The 18,356-nt window shown below is 45.3% G+C and overlaps 1 protein-coding gene across 4 annotated transcripts in view; it reads right to left on the bottom strand.

Moving 5' to 3' along the window:
* The window catches only part of RTN1 (reticulon 1), a 412,417-nt gene that overhangs the window by 105,027 nt on the left and 289,034 nt on the right, over window positions 1-18,356 (bottom strand). For all 4 annotated transcript variants that reach the window (XM_075531835.1, XM_075531836.1, XM_075531834.1 and 1 more), the window contains one exon: window positions 2,630-3,403. In XM_075531835.1, the coding sequence (XP_075387950.1) occupies window positions 2,630-3,380 (751 nt within the window). In that variant the 5' untranslated portion in view covers window positions 3,381-3,403. The remainder of the gene's footprint in view (window positions 1-2,629; window positions 3,404-18,356) is intronic.

Below are 18,356 nucleotides of genomic sequence, written 5' to 3'. Positions count from 1 at the left end.
AGTGGAAGTTCCACATTCAGAAGCATGGAAGACAGGAGAATGAGCAGGTGGATGAAAACTCTCGCCAGAACGCACAGGTGGTGAGTCAATGCTGACTCACGGCGACCCCTATGCGAGACTGTAACTGAAAGATCTGAGAGACTGCAACTGTCTCCGGGAGTAGAAAGCCCAGTCTTCCACCTGTGGGACTGCTGGTGATTTCAAAGTGGGTATTTCTTCCCCTCCTGTTATACCGCTTTTCAATTTCCCATACTGAGTCTTTGTCTGACCACCCAAACTGTAAGGACCGCTTACACTCGTGCTGGTGTAACATTTCCAGTCTGGCAGGGTGTAGGCTCAGAGAGCCACACGTGGTCCTGCAGGACGGCCCACTCTGCATGTCGGCAAGGCTGATGCAACCCCCTTCAGGAGATGGGCTGGGGCCCACTCATTCTGTACAGCCGGGGACTGTGAGCAGCGTTATCTTTATGTGATGATTGATTAATGTCTACCTTTTCACCCTGTCACTCTTCCTAAGCCCAGACTGAAAACACATGGTAGCAAGTGGCAGCCTGATCCCCAACACCTCTGTCCCACAGTCGGCACTCAATACATAGCACTCAAGCAAAAGCTAACTGGGATCTTTATGAAGGGTTCTGAGTCAGGAGATAGGTCAACATGAATAAGTCAATGGTTTGTAACTCCATCGGTAATTTTAATATTCACCTCTAGTTAGTATTACAGATTTAGTCAGTAAAAAGGTGGGATGCCCAAATATGTTTGAATAGCAACTAAACACTAAATATTTTCTAGTGTATGTCCCATGAAGTATTTTTATTTTACCTGGCAATATTACCTTCAATTTAAAATAACTGTTTGAGCATTAACTCAATAGCCCAGAATTTTGCCCCATTTACTCCTCAGAAAGGAGGCTATCAGACCGCTATGGGATGTAGGAGAAAAAGGCTTCACGTGTCATCATGGGCAAGTGAGGATGTTATGTTAAATTATCTATACTCAGTATAAATCAAAGGGGACCCCGTAACACCTGATGGGAACAGGTGTTCATATTCATAATGGGAACAAAACGAACTAACTGTTTGGAGGAAGCTGGGAGAAATTGAGACCAAAAGTTTCCCTATTCTTGTTGAAGCATTGTGAATTGGTCAGAAAGTTAGTGGTCATTATGTGTCAAAATGGACATAGCAAAGCTACAGTCCAGTTAAATAATCAAAAATATAGAGAACCTAAGCAGTTCCAACCACCCGGAGAGATATATTTGTGCATGATGATAATTGTAATGAGGTAACTAAGTGGGGTAAATGGAAAGATGAACAGAGACCAGTTTAACACTCAGATGCCATGATCACAACGTGGAGATGTGAGGATTAGAGATGCAATGGCTAGAGATATGGGGGGAGGGGGGGGCAGAGGTTGCATCTGCTTCTCCCACTTGCGATGTGATGGGACAGGGTTGGGGGCGGAAGCTCCCATCGCCACTCTGCCCCCTGGGTACAGGGAGGCCTCTTTTGTGCTTAAGAGAGTGCATCTGAGTGTGAGGGGACATTTTGCCTTGAGTCAGAGAAGCTAGACATCATTGCTTAGAGGATTCCCCACCTTTTAAACAACAACAAAAACGTTCCTATAGTTTAAAAAAGAAAGTTACCTTCAGAACTGCAATAAACAAAAATGACAAAGACAATGCAGAATTGAAAAGGAGAAGAGGGTGTACTCTTTGTTTAGGTTTCTGTGGTTTCTGTGGTTAATTTCATGGCAACTTAAAGATACATAAAAATGTAGGAGTGGTATTCAACCTATCAGGCCACAGCCTGATTGTGGGTGTGGCCTCCTATAACGAGGGCCTTGGGAACCTCCCCATCTCTCTCTGCCCTCACCTTCTGTGCTGGCTGACCCTGGTTACTGCCAGAGTCCTGTAATGGGTCCACCCCATGGGATCCACACAATTTTGCACCCACCACCTGTGATATTCCTGCATTCTGAACCACTGCTGGCGGCTCTGCGAGTCTGAAGTACCAGGCGTGTGGCACTTGAGTTGGACTGCCTGGGGTGCTTGCCTGACATAGAACTCCTGCTTGATACAACGTTCTTTCTTACATATATGAGTGTCCCTGGACTTGTTTCTTCAATCAACCTGGCCTAACAGTTCCTCCTTGCTGTTCAAGAGCCCCTCTGAAGACTGCCCCACCCTCGCCAGTTGTCACACATAAAGCTGGGCCCCGGGAACAATAAGTGCTTTCCTGGGAAAAGTCCATTTGTTCTGGGAGGAGGGGCCGGGAGAGGAGTGGAGGGAGCTCTCCTCACGACATGTTCCCGTGGGAGCATGCACCCAGAAGCTCTATGGCCGGAGCAGGAGGGCCAGGGGAGGGGTTTAAGGTTTTGCTATCAGATGATCTCTTCCTCAAAGGAAGAAAGGAAACACTTTCCCAAGTAAACTGGACTGGACTTGAAGGAAAATTCTAGACCTCCACTTTTGTGCAAATGTGTACATGGCTAAAAAAGTTCTGTGTTCATGAAATTGGTTAAACTACATGACATTGATGGCAGGTCATATAGCGAAGGATTGAGTGCTGATCTTTATTTGTTAATATACGTGTTTTAGGGATGCAGGTTTCCATGTGCCAGGGCGTACCTGTTCCAGAAGATGGAGGAGTGACAGATCCGGGACTGTCGTCTTCAGGCTCTGAGACGGTGACAGTAGGCACTGTGTCGGGACTCGGTTTCAAACAGGCGTCTTGCTTCTCGGGGGTCTTCTCTTGAGCAGCAGTCTCAACAGAAGGGTCGATCTCAGTCAGTGTGATCTTGATGGGGGCTGTGATCGCAGGCGTACTGAGCTGTCCTTCGGGGAGATCATCTATATAAGGGGCACAGGTTGACTCTTCAAATAAATGGTCCTTGAGGATCTTTCCCTCCACAGGAGCTGGTTTCTCGGGTTCAAGAACCCCTTCAGATTTTGCTGAGTTCCCATTGTCCTCTTTCTTAGAGTCTGAGTCTTTATCCTCGAGCATGGGGTGACCTTGCTCTTGAGGCTTCACCTCTTCTGACCTGGTTATGTCAATGTATTTATAGGCTTCTGCTTTCATCTGGTCCAGAGGGTCTGCTAAGATCTGGTTCACTTCCACAGCCTCTGCAGGAGTCATCTCTATTCCGGAATCAGAACTCAGTAAGCCAGGAGGCTCCATGCCAGGCATATCTGGCAAAGAGGGTCCAGGAGTACCCAACTCTTCAGGACTCTCTGAACTGCTGACGTGGCCATTTTCCTTCTGGAGAATCCCAGTGAAGTACGTGGAATCCACCTGAGTTGAATAACAGACGTCAGAAATAAGAGACGTGTAACAGGTTCCTTCCCCATCATTTGGTGTTGTTGAAAAGGTATGATCCATGGTAGCAGGAGCATTTGCCACACCTGTGAATCAAAGCAACAGCACACAGTGAGTAGGAACCTAGTGTCAGTCTTCTGTCCTGTCCAACCACTGCCCATCCCAAAACCTATGACTGCCTGCCACCTCCCCCACCACCTCATGGCAGACTTGAGAATTCTCTTGGAGCACTGGAAAGTTAAATTGCCTTGTGTCTCTGGTATTTCACAGCACAAAGAATTTCTCTGGCACCACGGAAGCCCACACAAGCTACCAAGCCCCCACACACCACAGAGATTTCAGAGTACGAGAAAATGGATTTTCAGCATCTACCTAAATGCACAGCGACTGGCTCTTAAAAACAAACAAACAAATAAATAAAAACACTGCCCCTTTGGGTTTCTGAGACCTTAAATATACACAGAAGCAGTTTCATTTTTCTCCACTGGAGCAGCTATTGGACTTGAACCACTGAACTGACTGGTTAGCAGTTCAATGTATAGCCCACTATGCCACCAGCGCTCACTCTTACTCCATATTATTAAAGAGAAAACAGCTTTCAAGCCATCAAAACATGAATGGCTCTTTAAGTCGTGGCTGAAATGTAGACTAATTCAGGGATTGTGAATGGGATAATAGAGAGGGTGAGGTGGGGGGTGGGGAGGGCTGCTTTTGGACATTCACTGGGCTGACAGAGGCCTCAGGAGTCCCTCCGGCTCAGCCTGTGCATTCCCCATCTCCTGCTCATTCACTACCATCCATTCTTTATTCAAAGGCCCTCACAGACAGCAGTTCCACCTTATTGGCGGGCTTCCTCTATTACTCCATTGCCTCTCATTTTGTTACCCTGCCTCTGTATTCCTCTCCTGCCCACTCAGAATGACCCCTGGAGGTGCTAAGGACAAAACACATGTCCAAGCCTGAGTCCATGGCATGTTTGTACCCTCATTCTAAGAAACCCATTCACAGTGAGCAGAAAAGGAAAACCTTCTGTTGTTTTTGTTATATTGTCAGAAGAGAACACTTACTACATGGAAGCTGTGTCATTTTACCCAAGCCTTACACATTTTTGAAGTAAGTAAATCTCACATTCACAATACATATACACAAGCACACACACGTGTGTGTGTGTGTGCGTGTGTGTGTATATATATACACACACATATATATATCCTTCAGACAACCCTAATATCCCAGATTAGGGAATCAACTAATAAGAAGGTAATTTTAAAATGTTTTTATTGAGTGCCATTGAGTCGGGTGACCCTGTAAGACAGAGTAGACCAGCCCCCTTGAGTAGGTCATCATTGCTGTATTCTTCCCGCTAGGTCTGTCTTCTGCAGAACCGCGGGGAGGGCTTGAATGTGCTAGTAATATAATGATATCCTTAGCTAACATCTGAGTGCACGCCACGTGTCAGACATGGTTCCAAGCGTTTTATTAACACTGGCTCGTGATTCGCATGGAAGCAATCTTGGAAGTTTGGCATTATTATTCGTCTCAGTTGACAGAAGAGGAAACCAAAGAACAGAAGGGCTAAGTAAGGAAGACCCGACAGAAAGGAAGGGCATATTGGCGCTGGCCTTTTCCTGCTTCCCTTTTCAGTCTTTTGTCTGCGGGACAGGGAACAGCCCAAAGACTCTCGGCTGATTCACCACTCTCCTGTCTCAGTGCCTGGGCCTGGGCCGTTCCCTTTGCTTGGGTCGTTCTTCTCTCAGTCTTTGTGCAAATGTCCCCTGCTCCCCGAGGACAGCCCCAATCTCCGTCTCTAAAGCCGCAATCTGCCCCGCCCTGCCCACTCCCTGCAACTCGGTCGCCTTCTATCACACTCCAAAACCGATGGGTTCTTTGCCGCCCGTGCAAGGCCCGTGAGCGCAAACAGAAATTGATTCTTGCGCAGTACAGGAGGCTTCGAGGCTGAACTCGGAGTGCCAGCCCTCGCGGATGGTTTGCTCTCGCTGTGCTGCCCGCTTCTAGGAAGTGACCAGTCCCGGGAGCTTGGCTCCAAAGGACATGTTCCACTCTCAGCAATTTCTGCTTGATGGTAATAGGTCCCTCCCTCTTTGCTTGCTTCTCTCTTTCACCTCTTGTCAGACAACAGCTGATAGAGACCACGCCTCAGGGACACGCCCCTTACATCAGATCAGGCTACAACCTTAAGGGTGGTGTTTCCTACCTCAGCCCCCTAACTGCCACATGGCGCCATTACATAGCTGCCAAAACACAGACAATCGTGGCCTAGCCAAGGTGACACGCATTTTGTGGAGCCACAACACAATTCAATGCATGATATTACCCAATACCTGAAACAAGAGCTGGTGCATCATAGGTACGAAGTAAATATTTGGGGAATTAAATAATTTGGACGTTCAGAAGTAAATACAAATACCAGGACTGCGAGAGAAAACAGGGAAAACTCCAAACTGCTATTGATATTCACCTCATCCAGCAGTGACTAAGTTTTGCAAGCAGGTTAGTTCAAATCGGTAAGCTTCAACTAGACCTCGAATTGTACTTCCTTTCCATAGGGCTGCGGGTCTCTTCAGATCAGATGCACACAAGCTCGCTAACAGCAGGACTAACCATGACCCCCGGATGTATTTCTGAAGCATTCATAGACCACCGAAGCTCCAGGATGAACTGTTTGCCGTCGCTCTCTGAGCCTGACCGTTTCCTACAGCTGTCCCTCCGCATTCGTGTGGCACTTAGTTGATGCCAATTACGTTACATGTGTCAAATGGCAAACATATCCATGTTATCTCCTTCTGGCCAGGCAGCTCCTAGAATTAGAGGAGGCTCGTGTCTTGCACACAAGACTGGGTGTGGAAGCCCCTAATACAAAATGAATCACACTACATGAACAATGGATCAGTCAGTCACTGAGTGGTCTCATTCTATGCCGCTCCTGGGAGCGACAAAGGAACAGTTCCCTGGAGATGTTTCAAATCCATCCTGTGAGAGAAAAGTCTTAACAGAGGTAGGTTGGCCAGTAATGGACGGCTGGAAGGGAGCCAGGCCTCAGGAATCAGAGTGCTTCTGAGCACAATGTACACCCAGAGAGCAGCCCAGGGTCTGTGCATGGCAGGGCGGGGCCAGGAAGCAGCCCTTGGTGGGAGATGAGCGGAGACAAGCGCAGAAGTCCCTTGCAGTCTGATGCAACCGCCTTTACGACATCTCTTCTTCTAAACCAGAATTGATATCATTGCCCCAAGGTGATACCTCAGAGAATAGGGGCCTCCCAACAGTAAGATAATAACTGAAGGAGCAGGACCTAGATTATGTTTACACTACTTGAGAGACTATAAATAAGTCACTGGGAACTGCTTACTCTTGAATCCCTTATTCTACCACTTGATTGTGCTCAGAGAGCTCAGCGTGAAATTTGCCACCTTCATAGATGCCACTGTAGAGCATCAACCTGTGGGCTGCGACCCCTGTGGGGGTGGAATGACCCTTTCGCAGGGGTCACCCGATTCATACTAGTAGCAAAATGGCAGTTGCGAAGTAGCAACGAAAATAATTTTATGGTTGGGGGCTCACCACCACATGAGAAACTGTATTAAAGGGTCGCGGCATTAGGAAGGTGGAGAACCACTGAGGTAGGGGAAGAGGATGCAGTCATTTGTGGAAACCACACGTTATCAAAAGCACTGTGCTCGACCCCTCCGGAAAGCAACAGACCATCTAACTCTGTTGAAAGTGCACAGGCCCCATTTAAAAAAACACCCTCGAGGATGCCGAGTGTTCTAATGGAAATTGAAGATGAATATAAATGTATATAAGCCCAGAAAGTCCTTCTAGAAGGAAATTCTGTCAGAGCAGAGTCCTGTGGGGTTTGTTGGAACTGGGAGGCAGAGGCTCAGGAAAACCCATTCATTCTCATCAGTGCTTCCTGCAGAGATGGCAGCTGTGGGCACTGAGGCAGAGAGCACAGCCAGCTGCCCCGGGTAGGAACCAATACTGCGACACTGTTAAATACAAATCCACTAAATCGAAGGGCTTCCCTTGTCGAGACCAGACAGAACTACTCTGTTGTGTGACCACAGATCCCTGGAAGCATCTGATTTCTTCATTCTCTCTGGCTGTTTGCTGACCGCCTAGCAGTCTGACTTACACCAGGGGGTCTTTCGGACACATTATCGGAGGAGAGGCTAGTCCCTGGAGAAGAACATCATGCTTGGAAAAGTAGAAAGTGAGCAAAAAAGAGGAAGACGGGAGGTCAGGGAGAGGGATTGACATGGTGGCTGCGGCAAAGGGTCCTGATTGTGATGAAGGCGCAGGACAATCACATCTTTGGTCTGTTGAGCGGAGGTTGCTGTGAGAGCTGACTTGATGGTGCCTAACAGCCACCACAGAGCCAACCGGTGGACTCAGGGCCTCCCTGGGAGGAGAGGCCACCGCAAACCTGGCTACATTTCGAATGGGATTAATTTTCTAATTTTCAACATGCAAGCAGCTTTTTCAGGAAGGTACTTGTAATACACGCTGAAGGAGCCACAAGTCACTATTTCTAATTAGAAACCAAGTGTGAGAAAGATGAACATGAGCTATCAAGTCACAACACGTACTGATAAAATCAGGGCTTTTGTATCCACTGAGGTACTAATTGTGAACCAGATAACTCAGTAAGTTCATAAAGGGTGAGGGTTAGATTTAATTTTTTCTGGTCATAGTAACAAGGGGATGATAGTCTGTGCAAATTCATTTTCCTTTTTCTAAAAAAAAAATCCATCTTAAAATCTTATTTCTTCACTCGGCAATTCACTGTCAGGAAACCAAGCTTATCGAGTGGGTGGACGACAGTGACGTCAGTGTCAGCAGTTGGTATTCTGGCTCCAGCACCATCACTTGCAAGACGGGGCTAGTTAACCTCTGCGCCTCTTCGTTGACATGGACACAGTAAAAGATCCCTTTCTATGGGGCTGTTACGAGAATTAAGTAATGCTTGGCTCTTTGCGTGGCATATAGTACACACGCAATACCTGCTAGTTGCTGGTTTTAGTATGATCTGTTGTGCAGGGAGGACACTAGATCTTTGCAATGCATTGTCAGCTGTGTTAGTCTGTTGATAGTGACATGTGATCAGGGTAGTTAGGGACAGATGAAGTTAAATATGGCGAACACACACTCATATAGGCCTTAGACAGTAAAGTCCCCAGAGTGCAAGACAGCAGCTGTTGGCACAGTTCCACGAGTGAGTGGTTGTTCATTAAATACTTTCTAGTAAATGCAACTGCCACAGATTCTGTCATAATGTGTTGATGGCTCAACCTGAGCGTGAGAGTTGAAATTTGCCCAGACAATGGAGAGAAAGGAGCAGAGGTTTTGAATGCCCTTGTGGGAGTGTTCTCCCTTGTGAGCAGAGTTAGCTCTGACCTCTCAGGGTTGAGGTAAGGGGTCTCTGGCTTAAGAAATCATTTCCATAACTCAATAATGCTCAGAATATCCTGAAATGGGAACAAAGAAACTATCAAAAAGAAAGGCTGGTTATTTCAAAAGGTTTTCTGAGAACAGGTGTAAGAATGCCCCTAGAGAAACATTTGGCTTACCTTCTTCCCTGGATAAGGGAGGGAAGGGGAAAGAAACAGGAATCATGTTTGATCAGAGGCAACACTAACAGGGAATATAGCACACTGGAGTCTCGGGGGGGGGGGGGAAGTTAAGTGTGCAGCTGCTAATTCAAAGGTTGCTGGCTCAAGTCTACCCAGAGGCACCAAGGGGGAAAGGCCTGGTGATCCACATCTGAAAAATTAGCCACTAAAAACCACCTGGAGCAAAAGAGGCAGGGGTCCCCAATAGGAGGAGGAAACGGAACGTGTAGCTAATTCCCTCCAGGAACAACGGCCTCCATCAGGCCAGAAGTGCTCGATGGTGCCCGGCTATGCTTTAGCTGAAGAGTCTATAAAAAGATCCTGCTCAAAAAGGGGGGAAACAGAGAAAATGCTCAAAGAATCGAAGGATCCAGGAAGTTAGATGAATCCCCAAAACTATTGCCCCGAGATAATTTTTAAAACATAAACCAAAAATATGCCCTGACATCTTCTTTAAACCGAACGGCAGCATGACTTAATTAGTAAGGGAGCCTGGCTTGAGAAGAGAGCTCTTTTTAAGAGCAGCAGCAACTTGGAGCAGCGGTTCTCAACCTTCCTAATGCTGTGACCCTTTAATGCAGTTCCTCATGTGGTGGGGACCCCCCAAGCATAACATTATTCTCACTGGTACTTCATAGCTGTCATTTTGCTCCTGTTATGAATTGGGCAACCCCTGTGAAAGGGTCGTTCAACAACTCCCCATCTGGGTCGCGACCCACAGGTTGAGAACCGCTAACTTAGAAGGTTAGCTAGGAAGCCAGGCAAGCAATGAGATTGTGTGAATGCAGGAGGCACAATTCAGAAAGGGAGGATGAACCGAATGAGGCTCCACAGCCCGAAGGATGTAGCCAACGTCACTGAAGTCGACATATGGACGTGGTTGAGTGGGAGCATGCCCCGCTGTGTATATTTTCAATAACAAATAAGATACAATATTAAAAAAAACACCCTTTAAAGTACAGTTCTTGTCTGACGCATATGGGTTGTGATGAACCAGAATCGACGCCAAGGCAACAGGGGAAGTCAAGGACAATTTTATGTTGTTGCTAAAAGTGGAGTGAGAGTGGAAGGAAGGAAGACAGGGCAAGAAGTACATATTAAAAGCAAAATATTTAAAGGTCATATAGTACAATGAGATGAATATAATCAATGCTGCCGGACAAGTTTGTACAGAAATCGTTGACTACAGACCTACTTTGCCGTGCACCCTTACGTCAAAAATACAATAAACTAATAGACACATGTAGATGTCCAAGATCAGCATCTGTGGCCTGCATTCACCTTCCCCAGAATCCCTTGCCTTTAAGCTGCCCATGTGATGGATGGTAGTGGTCTGGGCAGCAAGGTTGTGGGGCTTTTCCCTGAAGACTCCCCACTCTGCTTTTCTCAGCGCTAAGAAATCAGCAGGGCGAGCGTGTGCAGGCTGTGACACTTCAGACAGCAAGAGGCTCCGATGAGGGATGGGTATGCCAGGGAGGCTCCAGGAGCTTCTGTGTCATCTCGAAACCCTCCTCCTGTAATTAAGTGGACTGTAATTGAACATGACAAATGAATGCTGAGAAATCTAGGTATACCCAGTCTTCATCAATTTTCCCCAGTGAGTGAGGAAAATTAGGTAGCAGATAGAAAGAGAGAGAGAGAAAAAGAAAGAAAGAAAGAAAGAAAGAAAGAAAGAAAGAAAGAAAGAAAGAAAGAAAGAAAGAAAGAAAGAAAGACACAGAGAGAGGAAAAGCCCACTGCAGTCTCTAGCGCCAGCCTCTACAGCTGAAGCTGGTGCCAGGGGTGGAGGTGGAAGACTATGTGTAACTACTCTTTTTCTTTCCCTACTTGCTGCCTTATTGAAAGTTTGTGAGTCAGAAGAATGGATTTACTTGCTGGGAGTGCAAAATTAATGTTTAATAAAAAAATGATTCAGCAACTTTTTGTTTTCGGGTTTTCTATGAGGAGTCGGGGCTTTGCACAGCCCGCAGGGTTTCACTTTAGCAGAAAAGTCTGTTGGAGGGAAAACTGGCCCAGCAGACAAACCCTTGTTGAAGTTTCTTCGATGGTTCTCAGCAGGGCCTTGGAGCATAGAGCTGCAGAGTGCCGAGATGGGACGGGAGCAGAAATTCTGATGGGCGTTGATGTGTGAGGCATTTTGGTCCACAGTTTATCGGAGAGCCTTCTTTGGGGGACAATCACCCAGGTTTGGGTCGGTGGGAGGGGAGGTAAGTATTTGTTAGGATTTAACGAGGTCCCCAGAAAAAGTCCTTAGAACCTAATAAAGATTTCCCATTGGCTGTGTTAAATAACCATTCCATTTTATTGATACATAACTCACATACCAGAAACTTTATTCCTTTAAAATGTACAATTCAATACTTTTTAGTAGATCCACAGAGTTGAGCGAACTTCATCACTATTTCTTTCATCCGCTTTGAACAAACAAACAAAAATAAAACCGTGTATTGTGATTTGGGTGGAAATGTACAGAACAAATTGGTTTTCCATTCAACAATCTATACACAGTTTGTTTCATGGAATTTAAATCCACAATGTCATGAGACGCATTTACTTATTTTTCAAACATAAAAGACTATCCTAAATTATCTTGCTATTTTATCACATGTTGATAGAATTTTGTACTTATTCATTCCCAAAGAGAAGAAGAATTGTTCTTGGTTATATTTTCTGTGTGTGTGTGTGTGTGTGTGTGTGTGTGTATGTGTGTGTGTGTGTGTATCGTGGATCGTAGCAAAACAAATGTGCTGAAAATGTCCGTTTGTGTTTTACTCTGCTGGCTCTCTTGACCTCTCAACACACTCAGTTATTTGGCTAATTCTCATAAGTCCTTCAACACGTTCTCTCCCTCCCTTCCTCCACATTCTGTGTCTATCTCCCTTATCACCTCCTGCCCAGAATATTGTGATGGTTTACTAAATCATCTGCTCCCATCCTCGCCTCTTCCCACAAAAGGTTAATATAATGGGTTTCCTAAAAAAAGAAACCCTTTCACAGTAGCCTTCCCTAGTCCCAAGTTTATTTAGAATTCTTTTCATCTTTATGGTTTTATCTCTCAGTCTGCTTCACACACCTGCTTAAAATCACTCACAAACACCACGAGATGTTCTATGTGTGTGCCTTTGCTCATAAGGAGCTGCGGTGGTCGCAGTGGTTACCAGTTGGGCGGCTAAATGGAAGGTTAGCAGTTTGAAACCACCAGCTGCTCCCCGTGAAAAAGGTGAAAAAGAGCCAGTGTGGGAAACACACAGGGGCAGACGAGCCCGTCCTTCGGGGTAGCTGTGAGTTGGAATGGACTCAATGGCACTGAATTGATTGTTGTTGTTTGGTGCCTTTACTCAAACCTTTTCCATGAATTAAAAAGTTATTTTGCGAATACAAGGTGTTGAATGGACCATGTAGCAGATACAAAGGAACAAAAACAATCATTGTGTGATCACCTTCCTCACATAATGGCTGAAGATGAAAGTGTGCATAAGCAAGTGTGGTGAAGAAGGCGGATGGTGCCCGGCTACTGAGAGATATAGCGTCTGGGGACTTAAAGGCTTGAAAGCAAACAAGCGGCCATCTAGCCCAGAAGCAACCGAGCCCACACGGAAGCAGCACACCAACATAGGTGACCATGAAGGACAGAGGAGACCAGGTCTCCAACATCAAAGGTGGGGTGGTGGTGAGAATCACATCACCGTGAAAGAGGGGGAGTGCATGAAGGGGACCCAATGCCCACCTGTAGAGAGCTGAACACCCCTTCCAGAGTGGTAGTGAGGAGGAGATGGGCCACACAGGGTTCAGTGTAACAACAATGAAACTCAAAACCTTCCTCTAGTTCCTGAACACTTCCTCCCCTCCCAATCATCATTACCCCAATCCTACCTTGCCTTGCGGACCTGGTTGTACCAGAGGATGTACAGCGGTGCAGTGGGGATCTGGAGGCACAGGGAATCTAGGACAGACGAACCCTTCAACACCAGCGGTGGGAGTGGCGACACCAGGAGGGAAGGGCATGTAGAAAGGGAGAACCGATCTCGGAGATCTATGTGTAACCTCCTCTCTGGGAGATTGGCAAGGGGGAGGCGGGTGAGGGGAGATGCCGGGGAGTGTAAGATAAGATATAATAATTATTTATAAACTATCAAGGGACCAGGGGTGGGATCGGGGAGGGAGGGGGATGGGGGGAAAAAAAGGGAAACCGAGCTGATTCCAGGAACCCAAGTGGAAGGTGAATTATGAGAGTGACGAGTGCAATGAATGTATAAGGGTCCTTTGCTCATTTGATGTATGTACAGATTGTGATAAGAGCCTTATGAGCCCCAATAAAAAGATTAAAAAAAAAAAAGAAAATGATTAGGGCAAAGGATGTACGGATGTGCTTTATACAATTGATGTATGTATATGTATATGTATGGATTGTGATAAGAGTTGTATGAGCCCCTAATAAAATGCATATAAATAAATAAATAAAATTTTAAAAAATTAAAAAAAAAGTTCTTTTGCTCTTCTCCAAATCAAATTAAGGCCCGTGAAGTCCTGCCTTCTCTGAGACATCTCCCCTACTGCTTCACGCCTCCACGCAGTCTTTCATCTCCACTCCAAGGCCTGTAAACATTTCTTTGACGCTCATTGGCTTTTCTGTCCTTATCGTTAGTTACTTTATTCTTAGTCCAGAAGAATATCTTGCACTTTTTTGTACCCCTGAGTTTCTAGCTCAGACTTCATACATCATAGAGGTTCATTAATTACTGGATAATCACTCCTGATTGAGCTTTGTACTGATTGAGCTATGTTCAAGAGGTTTTAGAATAAGCTGTATCATTAATCATGTATTAATTCATCCCCAAATATTTCCTCAACACTTACACTCAAAGCAACAAAAGAAAGACATTCCCATTCGTCCCTATGCAGGTACAGTTAGCCAGTGCATCACACATTGTTACTGTGAAGCCATTGTTTGCAACAATGGGCTCCTTGGGCGCCAGAGGCAGTGCTTCTGTTAGGGGTCTTTATTGGAGCAGAAGGTCACTAGGGCTGGAAGGGCTCTACGATGTCATTTGATTAAAACCAAATGCATTGTAGTGAGTCGGTCCTGTGGACAGAGCAGAACTGTGCGGTAGGGTCCCAAGGCAGTAATCCTAACAGAAGCAGACAGCCACATCTTTCTTCCATGGGGGTTTGAATGCCTGGCCTTCAGTTACCAGCAGTGCCCTTAACTATTGTACCGCAGGGCTGCTTGCTAGCTGATCCGATCCCAGATCTCCAGGTCTCCTTTATAAAATTCCCGACAAGCCATCTCTAGCTTAAATACTACCCTTGGTGGGGACCTCACTGCCTTGCTGGACACATCTCTACTACTAAGCATTGCAGTTAAAAACATGCCCGGGAGTCAAAATGTATGGCTTTGAATACTCACTTTGGGTATATTACTTAATATCTCTGTGTTTCATCTTCCTCATATTACGAAGTCTGAATAGAAAACACTAAGAATAATTTTATGTGTATTAAAATCTCATGAAATACTGGCCACTATTATTTTTTCAAACTGAGATTTAATATTTCTTACTGTTGCTTCCCATAATTTCAAGCCCGTTTTATCTTACATTTGTGGAAACATATGCCTCAACAAATAATTAGAAAACAACATAGCGCATAAAAGAATAATCTCCTTAATATACAGAGAACTCTGAAAAATAAAAAAGAACATCAATTTTCATAGGGAAAAATACAAACGACCCTATACCATAAGATGGCCCTAACACGGTTTAGTTTTCTTCCCTTATCAGAATAGGAAACACTTTTTTTTCTTTGAAGTTGGACAGCACTCTGTTTTGGAGAAGCTGGGGGAAACAGGTACTCTCATACTGTATAGAGAATAAGGAGTGTAATGTGATATATAACACCTACAGAAGGTAATTTGCCAACAGCTACTCAAATGACAAGGAGTTCTGGGGGTGTTGAGGGGTAAGTAACCCATGGGTCCCCTACTACAAGGTTGGAGGCTTGTGTCCACCAGCTGCTCTCGGGGAGAAGAGGAAGCTGTCTGCCCCATAAAGGTTTAGACTCAAACTCTACACAGGGTGGCTGATGTCTCCACCACTTTTGATCTCCTCAAATGATACTTCCTCTTTTTATTCACACACATTTACCTTGGCCCCTGGGGCACACTGGACTACTTGAAATGGCTCTTCTAGCCAGAGTCTTAGGAGCTCCTACCTAATGACTGAGTGAGACATGCAAATAGGATGCTTGGGGCTTTGTTGCAGAGATTAGTCAGTCTTGTCATATTGGTGGGCTTTAAATGAGCCAACTCAGATGCAAGAATATGTTTTCGAGGTACCTGTACATAAGAGAATGCTTTCATTTGGGAATATAATTATTATCATCAGCTACCATTTTTTGCCTTTCTACAGTATGCACTTTATCTTTCTCACATTTTCAAAATGTAACTCACATGTTCTTGATATGATGTGATATTGGGGGTTTAATGTAGGGTTCTGAGATTGCCTAATTTCAAGCCTATCTGCAGGTTGGAATGCCATTTGTTAAAACAGGGCAGAGGAATGGCATCCTAATGTACATGAGAACAGAACTGAAATTCAGACTTATCACTTGTTAGACTCAAAAGCAGACTCCTTTGACTTTAAGAAAGACATACACTCAACACACACTCAAGTTCAAAATATATGTAGAAAATCTGTTCTATAATTTCAGGGTACTAAAAAATGGGCCCCAGAGGTCACCAGACTCATCAACAAAAGTGACAGGGAAGATGAAGGTCCCTTATTGACAACGGCATCTATTTTGCACCTCTGAGCTATCTGATAGATGGGCCCAGAGTAGCTGTGTGTTTGAAGTAGGACAATAGTTCAGCCATTGAAATGCCAGAGTTTGGGAATATTGATCCAAGTGGCTCTGAGTGCTCAGCTAAGAAACTACGTCAAAACGTCTTTTCTCTCTACTTTCTTTCCTCCTATCCCCTGGAGAAAAAAGGATAATAAATAGTAATAAATACAAAACATGTACATGACTTTACGGCAAATTTTCAGTTAATTTCACATCCTAAGGGAGCAATTAAATTACTGTACTGCCACATTGTAATCTGCCTACATGACGATCGACAATCAGTGAAATACATTGTACTCCAGGAACTTGGTAAGGGTTGCTATTGGAGTGAGAGTGCAACTTGCCCTGGGCTTTAAGGGATGTGGAATCTGGGCCAGGGAAAGGGGCACAGGTCATTCTGAAAGTTAGCTAGATAGGGACAAAGGCGGGGGGGGGGGCTCCCCACGAATGCCTGTGCTAAATGGAAATTAGCTGTTCATGCCACAATACAGGGGTTGAAAGAAATCAGGTAAGGTAGACTAATTAGAAACCTATGGGAAAATCCAGAATGGAGCATGCTCAGACCCAAGCCACTAGGCCAAAGTGGGGGGTCCACCTGGGCACACAGACTAGGCACCAGCAGCAGGACATCACACAGGTGTGTTTAGAGACGCCATTCAGGTCAGCCAGTACCCTCAACCACGTCTCCCTAGCCAGTGGGGCTGGGAGGGGATAAAAGCTGGCTGTAGGCAAGTGGCCAAGCTTTCAGACATTCAGCGGTGCCCGGGTGGAGCTATCTCCCTCCTGGGAGTGTTGCGCTTGCACTTCCGGCCCTCTTAGCAACATCCTCTTGTCCTCTGGGGAGTTCCTGCTCTCGCTTCTGAGTGCTTGGTTTTTTGTGATCCTTTTCCAGTGTTTTTTCGCGTTTCCTGAAGTGGCCATCTTTAATCATACGCGCCTTGTGCAAACCCTTGTGTGCTTTCCAGAAGTAGCATGTACCTGTTGAGACTGTAATAACTGAAACTTCCCTTGCCCTCATAAAAGTCACTTGGATTTACAAAAGTGCTTCTGCTGTGTGAATTCTTTCAGTGTTGTGAAGCGACACCTAACACGACACCTAACAATTCTACTGGCAGAAAGGACTGTAGAGTCCAGGTGCATAAGAAAGAAAGAAGTATCTTGGCTTCGACTAAAGGAGCGCTTGAGAAGCGGTGGGGACCCAGGCACTCAGGGCCGAGGACAGCTGGGATTACAGAGTTGATGTGGGGATCCGGGAACGGAAGTGGGCATCGGGGATCCAGGGATTGCTGTAAAGAACCGAAGTGACCTGAACAGCTAACCCAATAATACATTCCGACACCATCAGCTTTCCAGTTTGGGGCTCCTGTCAATTTTCCTTCTTTCTTTTTTTATATTATAAATAATATGACCACTGTAAAAACTATGGACATATACAAACTGAAATGTTAACTTCACTATCCCTCCTTCCATTCCTCGGAAATAGCATACAGGTAATAATATATAGGGAGCTGTCGACAATCTATTATTTTCTATATGGATGGGATCCTAGATAATGATTTAAATGTTTGCTTCTTATGGTTTTCACTGTACCTGGGCCACACTCTCATGGTAAAAGAGCTATCAGAAGATAGTGCACTTCTTTATTTACCAGGATTTCATAAAATGCCAGCAGAAGTCCAAATCAAGCTTATCCTGAGAAAGGTACCAGCACCCAAATACTATGGCAATAATTCAATACGAGCATTGAATTTTCATGGTTTAAAAAAAACTCACTGAAACAACGTGTAAGACATACTCTGTGGCTTCTAGTGTTTGGAGTCCTGAAATCCTGACTTCTAAGGGCTTGGACTTTGTTCTAAATAAGAACAGAAAGACTCAAATGGGTGAACAGTTAAGTCAATTAAAGTGGCTTTTGTTCAGTTTCTATTTGGTTAACAACTAGTTGGAATTTTTAATTTGTTCCTCAACACATTATGATTTTCAAAATAAACGCTTCTTGAAAAGAGCGGTTTGGAGAAAGGAGGTGGGGGAGCAGAAGATCAACAGTTTTTCCTTTCCTGAGTATGCACAAAATACCTCTGGTGCCAGAGGGTTAACCCTTGAGCTGCTAACTACAAGGTCAGTGGTTTAATGCTGTCAGTCCTGCGCAGGACAAAGACGAGACTGCTCGCATAAAGATTTGCAGTATGGGACTCCAAATGTAGGGGTGCTATGAGTCAGAATAGACTCCATGGTAAAAGGCTAGTGGTTCCATTAAAGACTACATTTCCCAGCCTCTCCCTGTGTGTGGACACATGACTAGGATGTGCTGCTGCTGGATCCGATCCTTAAAGAAGCCAGCGGTCTTCCTCACTGTCTTAGCTCTTCAGCTGGAACATGTACGTGTTATTGGTGAGCTGTTCGCAGCAATGCAGACAAGGGCAACACCTTGATGAGCAACAAGACAGAAAGGCTTTAATGACCTGGAACAGGCTGATCTCTCAGCTTCCTCTGGCCTGTGACATTAACGAGAAATGAATTTCTAACATGCTTGAGCCACTGTTTGCTTTAAGAGCTCGATCTGCACAAGAAC

This window comes from Tenrec ecaudatus, chromosome 14 (assembly GCF_050624435.1).
Source record: "Tenrec ecaudatus isolate mTenEca1 chromosome 14, mTenEca1.hap1, whole genome shotgun sequence".
NCBI classification, from domain to species: Eukaryota; Metazoa; Chordata; class Mammalia; order Afrosoricida; family Tenrecidae; genus Tenrec; species Tenrec ecaudatus.
Note: the sequence above shows the minus strand (reverse complement) of the source record. Positions and strands in the feature narration are given on the sequence as shown.